The following is a 14,041-nucleotide window of genomic DNA, read 5'->3' as shown; positions in this document are numbered from 1 at the left end:
CAGCCTTTTATTGCCATGAATAGGTAGAGTGGTCCAAAACATCTTGAGGTTTTAGGTTCTTCCCTCAGGAAAAAAACATCATGTAAATATTTTTTGTTTGATTTTAAAGCTTAACTACCCAAACTATCAATATCTGGAATTCAGCTTCAATATATAAATACAATTTGTAACTAAAAGAAACACTAAATTTTGGGAAGCCTCCACTCAATGTTGATCAACTAGTCTCAGAGGCTTACCATTTGCTTTAAGAGATCATAAGCATTCTCTAGAATAGTGGTCTCCAAACTGTGGCCCTTGGCTTTCCTTTACCTGGCCCTTGGGGCACCATTCCTCCCACAGACACCAGTGATGGGACACCATTCCTCCCACAGACACCAGTGATGGGACACCATTCCTCCCACAGACACCAGTGATGGGACACCATTCCTCCCACAGACACCAGTGATGGTGCACCATTCCCCCAATGGATACCAACAATGAGGCACTATTCCTCCCATTGATGCCAATAGGGTACTATTCCTCCCAATAATACCAATGATGGGGCACGGTTTACTCCCACTGACCACCAAGCCTAAGGCATGGTTTACGCCCACTGACATTAGGGCATTTTCTACTCACACTGGCCACAGTCTGTCCCCCAAAAACCTGAAGGACAGTAAACCTTTGTTTGGAGACCCCTGCTCTAGAAGGCTGAAAGGCTTGTTTTCATATAAATACAAAAGGTCTTCAAAAATTTATACAGGCTCTTCTAGTTGACCTTCAAGTTGGACTTTCAGCACAAAGGATCAACATGACAGGAGAGAACTACAATTAATAGAGTACCACACTTTTTACGTCTGGTACTCATTTGCATTTACTCATAGTGCCATAGGCCACCAAAGCCTCTGAGACTGACATTCCTGGGTGCAGTGCGAGAAAATCACACTATTTAATTGACTCTGATGCTTCTCTCAAACTGCATGTAATATTCAAAGTACATTGAAAGCTGAGCAAAGTCTCAATGACTATTGACTTCTGGTTAGAGAAATCTGACTCTCTGGAGGGCACAATCACAACCTGTGCAAAGGAACACTATGCATAGGTGGTCTTGCAGGCTAAAAACAGTGAGGAGCTTACTTTAAAGCATAAGTAGAAGAGCCCCATTCCAAAAAAAAAAAAAAAGGGGTCAGCCCATCCAAAATACATGTTGGGGTATTTGAAGGCGACCTCAATTTCTCAAGGTGGTCATATGCTTCTCAAGGACTATAGAGATCCTGCAAAGGACTATAGAGATCCTGCAAAGGACTATAGAGATCCTGCAAAGGACTATAGAGATCCTGCAAAGGACTATAGAGATCCTGCAAAGGACTATAGAGATCCTGCAAAGGACTATAGAGATCCTGCAAAGGACTATAGGGATCCTGCAAAGGACTATAGAGATCCTGCAAAGGACTATAGAGATCCTGCAAAGGACTATAGAGATCCTGCAAAGGACTATAGAGATCCTGCAAAGGACTATAGAGATCCTGCAAAGGACTATAGAGATCCTGCAAAGGACTATAGAGATCCTGCAAAGGACTACCTGCAAAGGACTACCTGCAAAGGACTATAGAGATCCTGCAAAGGACTATAGAGATCCTGCAAAGGACTACCTGCAAAGGACTATAGAGATCCTGCAAAGGACTATAGAGATCCTGCAAAGGACTATAGAGATCCTGCAAAGGACTATAGAGATCCTGCAAAGGACTACCTGCAAAGGACTATAGAGATCCTGCAAAGGACTATAGAGATCCTGCAAAGGACTATAGAGATCCTGCAAAGGACTATAGAGATCCTGCAAAGGACTATAGAGATCCTGCAAAGGACTACCTGCAAAGGACTATAGAGATCCTGCAAAGGACTATAGAGATCCTGCAAAGGACTATAGAGATCCTGCAAAGGACTATAGAGATCCTGCAAAGGACTATAGAGATCCTGCAAAGGACTACCTGCAAAGGACTATAGAGATCCTGCAAAGGACTATAGAGATCCTGCAAAGGACTATAGAGATCCTGCAAAGGACTATTGAGATCCTGCAAAGGACTATAAAGATCCTGAACCAGAGTACACGGTCTCAGCACCTAATGTGACTAGGACGAGTAATGTCTTAACAAGAAAAAAAAATGTATTAGGGTACGATGGACAACTCCCACTTTAAATTAATAGGACATAGGAGAACTTTTTTTTAGAAAGCCAAGGATGTTTTTCAGCGCATCAGCATCTATCTACAACTGAAATATCCATTTTGGATATTTAAAATATTCGTTTAATTACAATAAGACTAAAACTGGCCATACATTACACAATTTTCTTATTCAATTTCCTTTAGATTTACCTTCAACTATGTAGATTAAGGGCCTGTCTGATTGCATACAAATTGAAAGTGTTTAGGTTTGACCTCATATTACATGGTTTTGGTAAATCGAATGCAAAATTGTACATGAAAATGGTATAACGTATAGCCAGCCTAATTTTAGAAATAGGTTACACTGACTCGTAAATGAAATCTTGAAGTGGGCCTAGCTCAGGTAGTCAAAGTTTACACTGTTACTGTGTCACACATACTTTTCCAATACGTTTTCCTTCCACGGCCAGTGCCTTCATCTTTGAGAAGTAATGGTAATATGTGACAACATAAGTAATGATGGACTTTTCATCTGGATGGTCCACGCTGATGTCTAAATAGAAAAAAAAAAAAAAAAAAAAAGAAAGTTACATAAGAAATATGAAACCAAAACGATATTTGTTGGAAGTTAGTGTTTATGGATCCACCGTGCATTTGTGGTGCATGAGGATATCTGGATGGGCAGGGCCAGTCATTTATGGCTGCCTTAAAATAGAACATTAGGCAAACCTTTTTTTATTTTTTGGATAAAGTAATGGAGGCTTATAACCTCTGTCCATTTTTTTTTGCCATCTGTGTCCCTGCAAATTAAGGGAATTCCTTAGGGACCCCCAGGTCACCAAAACTAATGTCCCCATTGGAAGATTTCCTCTCTATTACTTTTCTGGGGACAAACCAAAATGTGACAGAATAAAGAGGGTGAATCTCTCTAATGGGGGCACAGACATAAAAACGGATAGGTGTCCTAATCCATCTCCACTCTATTCAAAACTAAAAAAAAAAAAAAGGTGCCTTTAGTTATACTTTAAAGCCGAATTCCGAGATTTCATTTACTTTTAAAGCGGGGGTCCACCTATCTATCGTTTTTTTTTTTTTTAGTTCATTCACAAACTTTTCTTCTCAGCATTACATACTCACATATTGTGTGTAATATGTCCGCCTGTGTCAGATTTCGTCGGAAAGAATAACTTATATTATTCACTGCAGGCGGTTTCCATCTTCATTGTGGGCATTTGAAGCCCACAAGCATTTATTTCCTGGATGTGGTGAATGCTGTGCTCCCAGCATTCACCGCTCGTTCCCGCACATGCTCAGTGGCATCCTGGGAAGCCTGAGACTAGCTCCCAGGAGTCTGGGAGAGGCTAGAAACACGCCTACTCCCACGGGAGGAGAACCAGGAAGTGCAAAGAAGAATAGAAAAATAAAAGGTAATTACGGCGATTTAAATTTTTTTAAACGGCACGTCAGCATCTAGGCAAGGAAGAGAATACATACAGATATTGTTCAAAATTTGGGTGGAACCCCGCTTTAAATAATTTGTTTGGGCCGAACTTGTCCAATTGAACTATTACCATCACTAATACATGCGCAGAATACACAGGCACTGCTTCAAGTCACGTTCAGGTCGCACAAGTGTGAAAGGGGCCTAATGGTAAGAGTGTATCCTACATCTATGGAAAAACTAAGATAGGTGCAAAAACAATTATATAAAACACAAACGTTTTTAAGAATGTGTACAATTTTTCTTTTCTTTTAGGCCTCTTGCAGACAGGGAGGATACCGCTGATCACGGCTAAGTAAGCAGATGACAGGTCTGTCCCCGCTCTGCACATCCCACTCTTCTCTATGGGGGAGTCGGTTGAAAACGAACTGCTTGTCCATTACCTACCAACTGTTATCTAATATGCTGGACGGATGGAGAACTGATCCCCATCCATCTGTTTTTAGCGGAGGTGATCGAATGCCGGCTGGTGTCAGCAGACTTATGCCACTCCATAGAAGGCTGTGGATGGTCCGACTGGGTCTTCCCGGTAAACTGACAGGTGGACCCAACTTGGTCCGTCAGTGAGAGAGCAGGAAAGGTAAGTACAGTATGCTTACTGTGCCGGGCCGGCTATAAAGTGAGCCTGTCACCTTGGATACTATGGACAAAGCACAGGTTTCCCTTTTATAGAAACACCATAGAAGCACTCAAATTAGAAAATTTTCTCTTGAAATCAATAGAAACAGAAAAAAAACATAGAAACAACTGAATCTTAGGCTAACCTTCTGGGTCAAGGAGTTTAGTGAGGCCTAAGTGCTGCTCTGCAAGGTTGAAGGCGTTTTGCAGATTGTAGTGTGCATTTGACTTCTTCAGCTTATCGAAATCAATCAAGTCGGGTCTGTGGGAGGAACAAAACGGAGATTAAAGAACAGTAGGCGCGGTTTGTATAAACTGATCACATATTATTCCAGAACAAAAAAAACCTGCCCATCCTATGGATTAAAGACTTCTAGCTATGAGGTCATCACAAGCTCAATTGTACTTCATGAATAAGATTTTCTTGATTTATAGCAAATGAGACAGAGGCAGCAAAAAAAGGTAGTCATCACTGACCAGAAAAACATGGAAGTGACATCTAAGAAGAGGTTCCACCAACAGCCCCAGTACTGTCAGAACAGAGAGAAAAAAAAAAAGAGGGCAAGTGAGCCCAAGCAGTGAGAAAGGAAAAGATAGTGGGGAGGAGGATAAGGCATTGGAGGGGAGTGTGTGTAGCACAGGGGTACAGGTCCAATTGGGGGAATTTTTATTAAAGCTGAAGTTTAGGTATGGCTTTTCTTGCCAAGTTACATTGGTCCACCTTGAACCAATATAAGTACCGTATGTATGTGCCATACCTGGCCAATCCAATGAATGCTGGAAATCACTCTAGTAGGCCCTGCTACCACAGTGATCCCCACTAGCTTTGGGGTCCTGTGCTAAGCGGCTAATGCTGAGTGAACACATGGGGGGCCGCTAACTCGTCATGGACACCATTCAGAGAACACTCTGCATTTTCTCTATGAATGCAAAAGCATTCTCTGGTTGGATGGGGTGAAGATCATGATGTCACCGCCCTAACTCTCCATCGCAACCAGAGAACACTTTGGGGAAGATTTACTAAAACTGGAGCATTCAGAATCTGGTGCAGCTGTGCATGGTAGCTTGTTTGATTAAAGAGTTATTAAACCCACAATAGTAAAATCAGTCTGTATATACAGTAAAGCATGCCTGTTATACTCACTGTGGAACCTAAGAGGTTAATCCTCTGCATTGTGTAAAAAGGCTGTTTGATCCTGTATTCTCTGATCCTCCCCTTTTACTGTCCCCAAACCATCTGCTGATAGAACAGAGCCCTGGGAGGCACTCTGCACATGCTCAGTTTTTTTTTGGTGCATGTGATCAGCACAGGGCCAATCAGCACTGTCCAGACAGAGGGTCAGGTGTCATACAGTCTCATAGGACAGTCAGGAGAATGACAACTCCTTCTACAAGCTTTAACCAGACACTGATATAAGTCACAAGACTGATATATACTGCTGATGAGAAAAAGTATTTAGCAGTTTATATTAACTAAAATAATTGCATTTCCATGTTCTGTGTACTGTGGGAGAACAGATATAGTGAATGCAGAGTCCTGGGTTTAGGAACAATTAAAGCTTTAGCAATAAAACCTGAAAGCTGATTGGTTTCTATGCAGAGCTGCACCAGATTTTCCATGCTCCAGTTTTAGTAAATCTACCCCTTTGCATTCATTGGGAAAATGCAAAGTGTTCTCTGAATGGGGCCCATGCCAAGTGAGCGAATCGCTGTGTTCAATAAGCAGTTGGGGAGCCGCTCAGCACATGACCAGTAATCCAGCAGCGATCGTTGTAGTAGCAGTGCCTACTACAGTGATTTCCAGCTTCTACAGGGTCAGCCAGGTATGGCACAGACATGCTTACAAGAGTCCAAGCACCACCAATGTACTTGATAGGCCATCAAGTTTTCTATCCCCATTAAAGAGGAGGTCCAGCCAAAAAAAAAGCAAAAAAAAAAACAAAAAAAAGTCTGCAGCTACAAATCCTGTAGCTGCTGACTTTTAATATTAGGGCACTTGCCTATCCAGGGAGCCCACGATGTCGGCACCCCAGCCGATTTTCGGATCGACTCCTGGGTGCTGCCACCGCCATTCCTGGTGAGGGAACCAGGCAGTGAAGCCTTTCGGCTTTACTTCTGGTACCCTACTGCACATGTGCGAAGCGCACTGTGCTTTCTAATTGGCCTGGCGGTGGGGGGGAGGAGGGGGGCAGAACTTCCAGGAGATCAGGCAGTGGCCCATCTCCCGGAAGTGGTGAAGGGGACCTGTTTATCCCTCCCCCCCCTGCAAACTGAAAGGTGCTAAATGTGACACCAAATTAGGAAGCATATAAGCGAAAGTTACACTTTTGGGTCGAACTCAGTTTTAAAGGGTACACCTTGGCAACCTTGTCTGTAAGTCAGGGAAGATCACGAGGCCTCTCTACATAGAGATTATGGATGAGCTCAGGAGCAGTGGCACCCCCCTCATCTACATGCAGGGCGCTGGACGCATGGATTCCAATGAGGGTGAGGTGTTTTTTTGAAGCACGTGATTAAATAATTATTTAGCAAATAGGCTTCAAAAAAAAAAAAAGGGTGGGCTCGGGGTGACCCGACCGAGTGAGACTGGGTGGGCGCTGGCAGGACAGAGCGGGAGAAGATTGGTTGTTTGCCACAATCCCCACCAAACCACCCCCCCCCCCCCTTTAAAAAAAAAAAAAAAAAAGAACCCACCAGCCGCCACTGTTCAGGAGTGTCCGGATCCTAGTCCAAACCCACCTGAGCTATCCTACCAGGAAGCCGTTATTGCACAAAGCCAACCATAAGTGGCCGAGGCATACACCACCCCACAACAAGTATGCATGCCCTTGTGGGGCTGTGAATGCCTTTGGCCGCTTATGATTGGCTTTGTGCAACAACAGCTTCCTGGTAGGATAGCTCAGGAGGGTTTCGGACTAGAGATCAACAAGTGCATAGCCAAGAAAAAGAAATAAAGCAAAGTTTTGGTGATCGTAGCATGCGGTCCACCTGGGAAAGTCAAGAGGGTCAGCTGGGAAAACAATTAAATTATTAATTACAGTTATGTGTGGCCACTATTCCTGTTCAGTGTGTCAGATAGGCAGGACTTAAAGTGGGAGTTTCGCGAAAATTTTTTTTTTAGATGTCAGCAGCTGCAAATACTGCAGCTGCTGACTTTTAAAATAAGGCCACTCACCTGTCCCGGGGTCCAGCGATGTCGGCACCCGAGACCGCACCGTCCCTCGGGTGCTGCCGCCGCCACTCTCAGTGAGGGAATCAGGAAGTGAAGGGTTGCGGCTTCACTTCCCAATTCCCTACTGCGCAAGCGCGAGTCGCGCTGCGCTTTCTCAATGGTCCCCGCTATCTCCTGGGACCTGTATCTTTCCCAGGAGACAGCGGGGGAGTGCGGGAGGGGGCGTGACTCCCATGGGAGTCTATTCCCGGAAGTGGGTGCAGATACCTGTCTTAGACAGGTATCTGCACCCCCCTCCCCCCTGAAAGGTGCCAAATGTGACACCGGAGGGGGGGAGGAATCCAAAGAGCGGAAGTTCCACTTTTGGGTGGAACTCCGCTTTAACCAAGAAAAGCTTTGTTCCCGTGAACCGGTAGACTCTTTGACATATCAATCAAGACTTTTATTTTCCTTCATGTACTGTAAAAGCGCTAATAAAATGCCAACGCTCCAAAAAAAGCTACTAAAACACTACTACAAGCCAACACAAAAACTATTATTTTTTTTCCACTGGAGCCTGAAAGATGACTTCACCTCCTGTTCTCCACCTGTATAGAACTCCAGACGCGTTTCGCCCTTTTCCTTTCTTTATCGTAAATTATTCACATTCATTTGAACAAGGAGTTAGTGTTTGCGTGCAGACAGCAACCATTTTGTTCAAGTCTACTAGAGCCTGTCCTGTCCGTCTTGCACCACATGCTGATCCACCTGATAAGTCGGCCATAGACGGATCGATATTCATCCGGTTCAGCAGGACCCGCCCCAAATTTCAATCAGTCTATGGGCAGGCTTGTTGTACTGAAGCCGATCCATCAATTGACTTTAGTACAACCAGCCTGTTTTTTTTTTTTTTTTCGTCTGATCACTCCCGGCAGCTATAGAAGCCAGCATTGATTGTTGTATTCTACCGGTGGGGAAGGCTTCCCACTGGTAGAACACAGTAGTACTGCGGGAGGGATTCCCTAAACGCTGTATTAATGAGGGAATCGAGCATTTTTCTTTCCCTTAACCCGTGGTGGAAGGAAAGAAATTTGCATATTGTATGGGGCATTCGAGCGGTACTATTTTCTTTGTTTTAGGTCCTATCACATTTAAATACACTTCCACATCCTCCATTATTTGAAAGAACAACTTACTAATACAGCACAGAGCTTCTAGCTACTGTGATTATATAATGCATCTACCTAAAACATGTGATCCACCAGTGGGCAAAAGTCACAGTAAGGGCTTATTTACACTTGATTCAGCTTCAACACACATTAACGGCTAGTTTACACTTACTTCAAAATAAGGCTTCGGACGCACCTTGTTAAAGCTCTCTGAACCCCAGTCAAAGCTCCTGTCTCTAAATAAAATGGTTAGCTTACAGTCCTGTTTACACCTTGCTTTTGCTTTGGGCTTCGATGCGGCTTCAGTGGGGCTTCAATGAGGCTTCAGTGGGGCTTTAGTGGGGCTTCAAGCAAGCTTTGCCATAGACTTATATGGAGGCTTTGAAGACGCTTTGAAGCACAACTAAAGCGACATGGGGTATAATTTTTGAAGCGAAGCCAAAGCAAAAGCAAGGTGTAAACAGGACTGTAAGCCAACCATTTTATTTAGTGACAGGAGCTTTTACTGGCATTCAGAAAGCTTTAACAAAGTGTGTCTGAAGCCTTGTTTTTAAGCAAGTGTAAACTAGCCCTTAATGTGTATTGAAGCCGAAGCTAGTGTAAATGAGCCCTAATAAACCTTTGACACCAAAGCAAAAAAAAAAAAAAAAAAAAAACTTTGAATTTAACAACAATAAATAAGTAGGTGTCCACTCCATGAAACCCTTATGAAAGTATTATATAATATGCTGCATAAAACTTCCACAAGACAAATTTTCTCACAATGAAAGAATGTAAACATTTATCACGCCAGACTCAATGATTTCTTTAGAGACTGAACATCAGCCATTAATTCCAAGTCTGCTTTTCTTGGACCCTCAACAAGTGGTTTAAATTATAAAGTTCATGGTGGCAAAATGACGTAGCAGCACAGATAAATAACAGCAATGAATAGCATGCTTAATAGCGGGGATAAGGGATATTTCCTGACACATAATGAACGTCTGTCTCTAAAGGCCTTTAACCCCGACAGAATCTTGACTGCCTACAGATATATTGACTGGAGGAATTCATTATGTGGATTTCATTTTTGGTCTGGTTTCAGAAGACAGAACCCCCAGGCTGGATCATGTCAGGACCCGAACATGCCCATGATCTGCATACAATCGCATCTCGATGGGCCACCAATTCAATGGGCAGACCTAATACCATTATTATGACTCTACTTGGCGTGGAACAGATAGGTTAGAAAAAAAAAAAGAGCTATGTGATCAGGCAGGATGGTTCCTTGTGTTTTGCATGGATTCAGAGCTATTAAACCAAAACCAAATTATCACAGAATAATGCGTGTGCTCTATGCCTTTATGTACATTAGACTGTAAGCTCCCCTGAGAGACAGATAAGAATGGCTATAGCATGCATCACAAAGCATTGAATACCATGCTAGCAATGAATGTAATAACTTTAGATTTCCCCTCTAACACCACCTACTGGTGAAATCCTGAACTGAAACATGACCATATAAATTTGACTCATAGAAACCTCAATTTTATTTTCAGTCTTCAGTCCGCCAAATGCCAAAAATAATAGCAGCAAGTCAGTAATTGAAGTTTGATCCTTTAGCTCTCACCTGTGTTTATGAATGAGTGCGTTGAAGGCCATGCCGTCCCTCCAGCTGGTTGTAAAATTATGTATATTCACATTGGGATACCTGAAAATATCAAAAGTATTTATTACATGATATTCATATTAAGTGTGTGTATATTATTTACACAGAACAGACAGACCTGCCAATCAAAGTAAAGGAAACATGAAGGCTGCCATTGCTAACTGGTGCATGTCATAGTACACTAGCTGCCTGGTTTTACTGCCGATTCTCTCACTGGCCCTTTGGGGGTAACCATAATGCTGAAGATTAAATGGAGTTTGACACCCCTGATCTAGGCGGATCGGATTGGAGGGCAGTCAGAAGTAAATGGACAGCAGAGTCTGTTTACACCAAACCACCCATAGAGCAGAGCGGGCCCTATCCATGTCTGCTCTACAGAAACTGAGCAGACACACAAGTGTTATCAACCCGTTCTGCTCTGATCAGTAGAGAATCAAGAGGACAGATCCCCTGCTGATCAAAATATCATCCCTCCCGTGTGAAAGGGACCAAAAACCTTTGCAGACATTCCAGATTTGTATACCTTTTCTACATTGCCAACAGCTTTGAAGCCAGTGAAATACCTTAACAGCAAGGCAACTGGCATTTTAAGAAAGTTTTCAGAAGAGGTAGTCCCCCCATTTGGCGGTGTTATGCATCTACCACTTTTTTGTTTTTTAAATAAAATTTATTTGCAAAAATTTCCCATACAGAAGCCAGTACTGTTATCAAAAAAAAATGCTGACCGATACAACTGGAGAAATATAATAGGAGTAAAAGCCCAAGCTGTTGCCTAAAGTAATTATGGAGGAGTAAGAATTTTGTTCCTAAGATTCTACGGACAAAATGGGACTCGAGCTGAATTATCAAAACTTAAAGCAATCAAAAATTGTCACCCAATCCTTGGCTCTCTTAGGTTAGCACTTGGAGTTCCAGAGGCGAGCAATCTTTATATAGTGTGGAAGTGGTGACATTGCTCTATGGGTCACCCAATCCTGGATACTTTTGGAAAAAAAAAAAAAAACGGGTTGGGAATGGTCACCACTTTCCCCTACAACCTGCAAACTGATTGTAGACTATTAGGAATGGTTCTGTTACGTTCTACTAGCAAGCTTGCCTGATGGAGGTGGGGCCTCGGAAATGCATTGTGGACCGCTCCCCTCTGTTTGTTCTCATTCTCCTGTCAATGGCGCAACTGAGGGCTCAAGGCGTCGCCGGTTCCAGTCCATGCAGCGGGTCCCTACCTGTGCTCTTCAGCTATCCCACCAGTCCATCCATATTGTTGTAGCTGCCTGCACACCACAACTGCCATGTGTACAGCACCCAGGAGTTTTACATGTAAGGGAGTGTGCAATAAACCAGTGTTGTCTTTAAACTCCTATTGATCTGGCGCCCTTTCCACGGTACATACCAGGACAGGAAATGAGGACAAATCAATTGATCAGTACTTTATTGCTGCCTTTGTCCCCACGGGAGATTTCTTCTCACTTCCTGTCCAAAATGACAACATTGGAAACGGCCCCATCAAAGCCAAAGGCAGCAATAAAGCCTGAAAAAAGGGATCTATCCCTTCTCCCCACTCCCTCCCGCCATTAACAAATGAAAAGCTCCACTATAACCTCCCAATTATTGGATTAGTCAAAATTCTGCAAATTCTCTCACACATTGACGCGATCTTTGTTATTCTGCTACAGAATACGATCCTTTAGGCGCCCTGAGGTAATCCATTTAGAGAAGGACATGTTTGCAGCCGACGCAATTGTTTTTGTGAAAACTCTAAACTCTAAGAAGATCTTTTGTGGTAATCTTTTAATCTGTACTCACCCAGCTGTCTTCATCTGGCACCATAAAAGCAAAGCATCCTTTGCAGACTTCTTCTCCTTGTTGTCCTCGGTCTCCACACTAATATCTTGGATCTGCAATCAATAAGACATCATTCCATCACTGAAACGTCACATACTTTAAATACTCTTATTTGGGAAATTTCTATCTCTTCTAGTAAAAAAAAAACATCTTCATGGTCAAGACGGGAAGGAATTTATATCGGCATTCGTTATCAATTGTAATTCATTTATAAAGGACAAAGAAAACCGTCATGATTCCCATATAGTGATGAAGGGAAGTGAAGGTCCCCAGTCCCGGAATTTGCTAATAAAGGGTCATGGAGCTGGCATATTAAGCCACAAGGTGAATATTTCTGCATTGCTTGAATTCTCCAGTGGTGGGATACTGCGTAACCGTGTCATTACCGGGCACTTTTACCCCCTTCCTGCCCAGGCCAATTTTCAGCTTTCAGCGGTGTCACACTTTGAATGACAATTGTGCGGTCATTCTACACTGTACCCAAATGAAAGTTTTATTTTTTTCACATAAAGAGCTTTCTTTTGGTGGTATTTAATCACAGCTGGGTTTTTTTTGTTTTTTTTGTTTTTTTTAAAAAAATTTTGAAAAAGAAAGAAAAAGGATTTTCTTAGTTTATGTTAGAAAAGTTTGTAAATAAGCAATTTTTCTCCTTTACTGATGGGCACTGATGAGATGGCACTAATATGCGGCACTGATAGGCAGCACTAATGGGCACTATTGAGGCTGCACTGATGATCAGCGCCCTGATTATCTGTACAGGTCTACCCTGTGAGGAGATGCCACCGATCAGCTCTCGTCTCCTCAAACACTATCAGTGTGAGACGAGGAGAGCCGATTACCAGCATTTCCTTGTTTACATGTGATCAGCTGTGATTGGACACAGCTGAGCACATGGGTAAAGAGCCTCGTCATCGGCTTTTTACCGAGATTGGGGTCGCGCCAGGTCCCGCGATTGCTGTGCTGCGGTGAGACTGGGGCGACGTCATACGACGTCGTCCCAGAACAGAGCATCCCGCCCGCCGTCATTTGTCTATACAGCGGGCGGGAGGTAGTTAAAGGCATAGTCCACATGTTGAAAAAAAATAATAAATGCACCCAAAATGATTAAAGAAAAACAATGTGCATTTTTAAGTGGAACTGCAGCTTAAACTAGTGGGGAACTGAAATAAAAATTCTGATGCTGAAACCAAAAATTCTGGATATTTTTAAAGAAAATATATTTTTTTTTATTAAGAATTATATTATATTCTACTTAATATCATGAATTAAAAAGAGAAGTATGTTTTTATTTTTTTTAACCCATCATACTTACCTAGGTGGATGCTGCATCTGTCCCCCAGCAACTCTACACTGAGAACTGAGCGATCAAACACCGCCGATGGCTCGGTTCTCTCAGCTTCCCAAGCAGAGAGCTGCAGACTGTCAGTCAGCAACTCTCCGCTCTGCTCCTCCACGCTCACTGGAGCGCTGAGCTGTGGAGGGGTGGGTAGCGGCTGTCTCATTCTCTCAGCGGCTCGCTGAGAGGCTGAGACAGGTATCAGTCCAGGCACCTGACGGGTCACAGGAGTGCAAAAAGAATTACACTCCTGTGACCCATAGGAGAGGCCCAGCCAAACGAGCTCTGGCTGGACTTCTCCTTTAAATGAATATGAATTGTTGTCCATTATCAGCACCTTTTGAAGCAGTGTTAAAAATCCTGCTTGCTGCATTTTTGGTGCATATTTGGAAAGAAAAAAAAAAAAAAAAAAACACCAAAAATGCATCTCCTCATTGAAATGCATTGAAAATGCAGCAACAACGTTTAAAAAATGCACCCATGTTGTATTTTTGAAAGACATGACCTATGAAAAGCACACCATAGGCACAGTATAATCGCAACAAAATTGCAGACGATTTCGCCAGCCATTATCGGCACCTTTTTTTCTTTTGGCCCAATGCTGAAAAACCTATTTCTATGCAGAAGTGGGCC

General features: G+C 43.0%; 1 protein-coding gene across 5 annotated transcripts in view; it reads right to left on the bottom strand.

Moving 5' to 3' along the window:
* SPTBN1 (spectrin beta, non-erythrocytic 1) overlaps positions 1–14,041 on the bottom strand; it is a 298,156-nt gene that overhangs the window by 102,185 nt on the left and 181,930 nt on the right. For all 5 annotated transcript variants that reach the window (XM_073628569.1, XM_073628572.1, XM_073628573.1 and 2 more), the window contains 4 exons: positions 12,034–12,125; positions 10,192–10,272; positions 4,409–4,524; positions 2,584–2,696 (listed from right to left, as the gene is read on the bottom strand). In XM_073628569.1, coding sequence (XP_073484670.1) covers positions 2,584–2,696; positions 4,409–4,524; positions 10,192–10,272; positions 12,034–12,125 — 402 coding nt within the window. The remainder of the gene's footprint in view (positions 1–2,583; positions 2,697–4,408; positions 4,525–10,191; positions 10,273–12,033; positions 12,126–14,041) is intronic.

Source organism: Aquarana catesbeiana, linkage group LG04 (genome assembly GCF_042186555.1).
Source record: "Aquarana catesbeiana isolate 2022-GZ linkage group LG04, ASM4218655v1, whole genome shotgun sequence".
NCBI lineage: Eukaryota > Metazoa > Chordata > Amphibia > Anura > Ranidae > Aquarana > Aquarana catesbeiana.
Note: the sequence above shows the minus strand (reverse complement) of the source record. Positions and strands in the feature narration are given on the sequence as shown.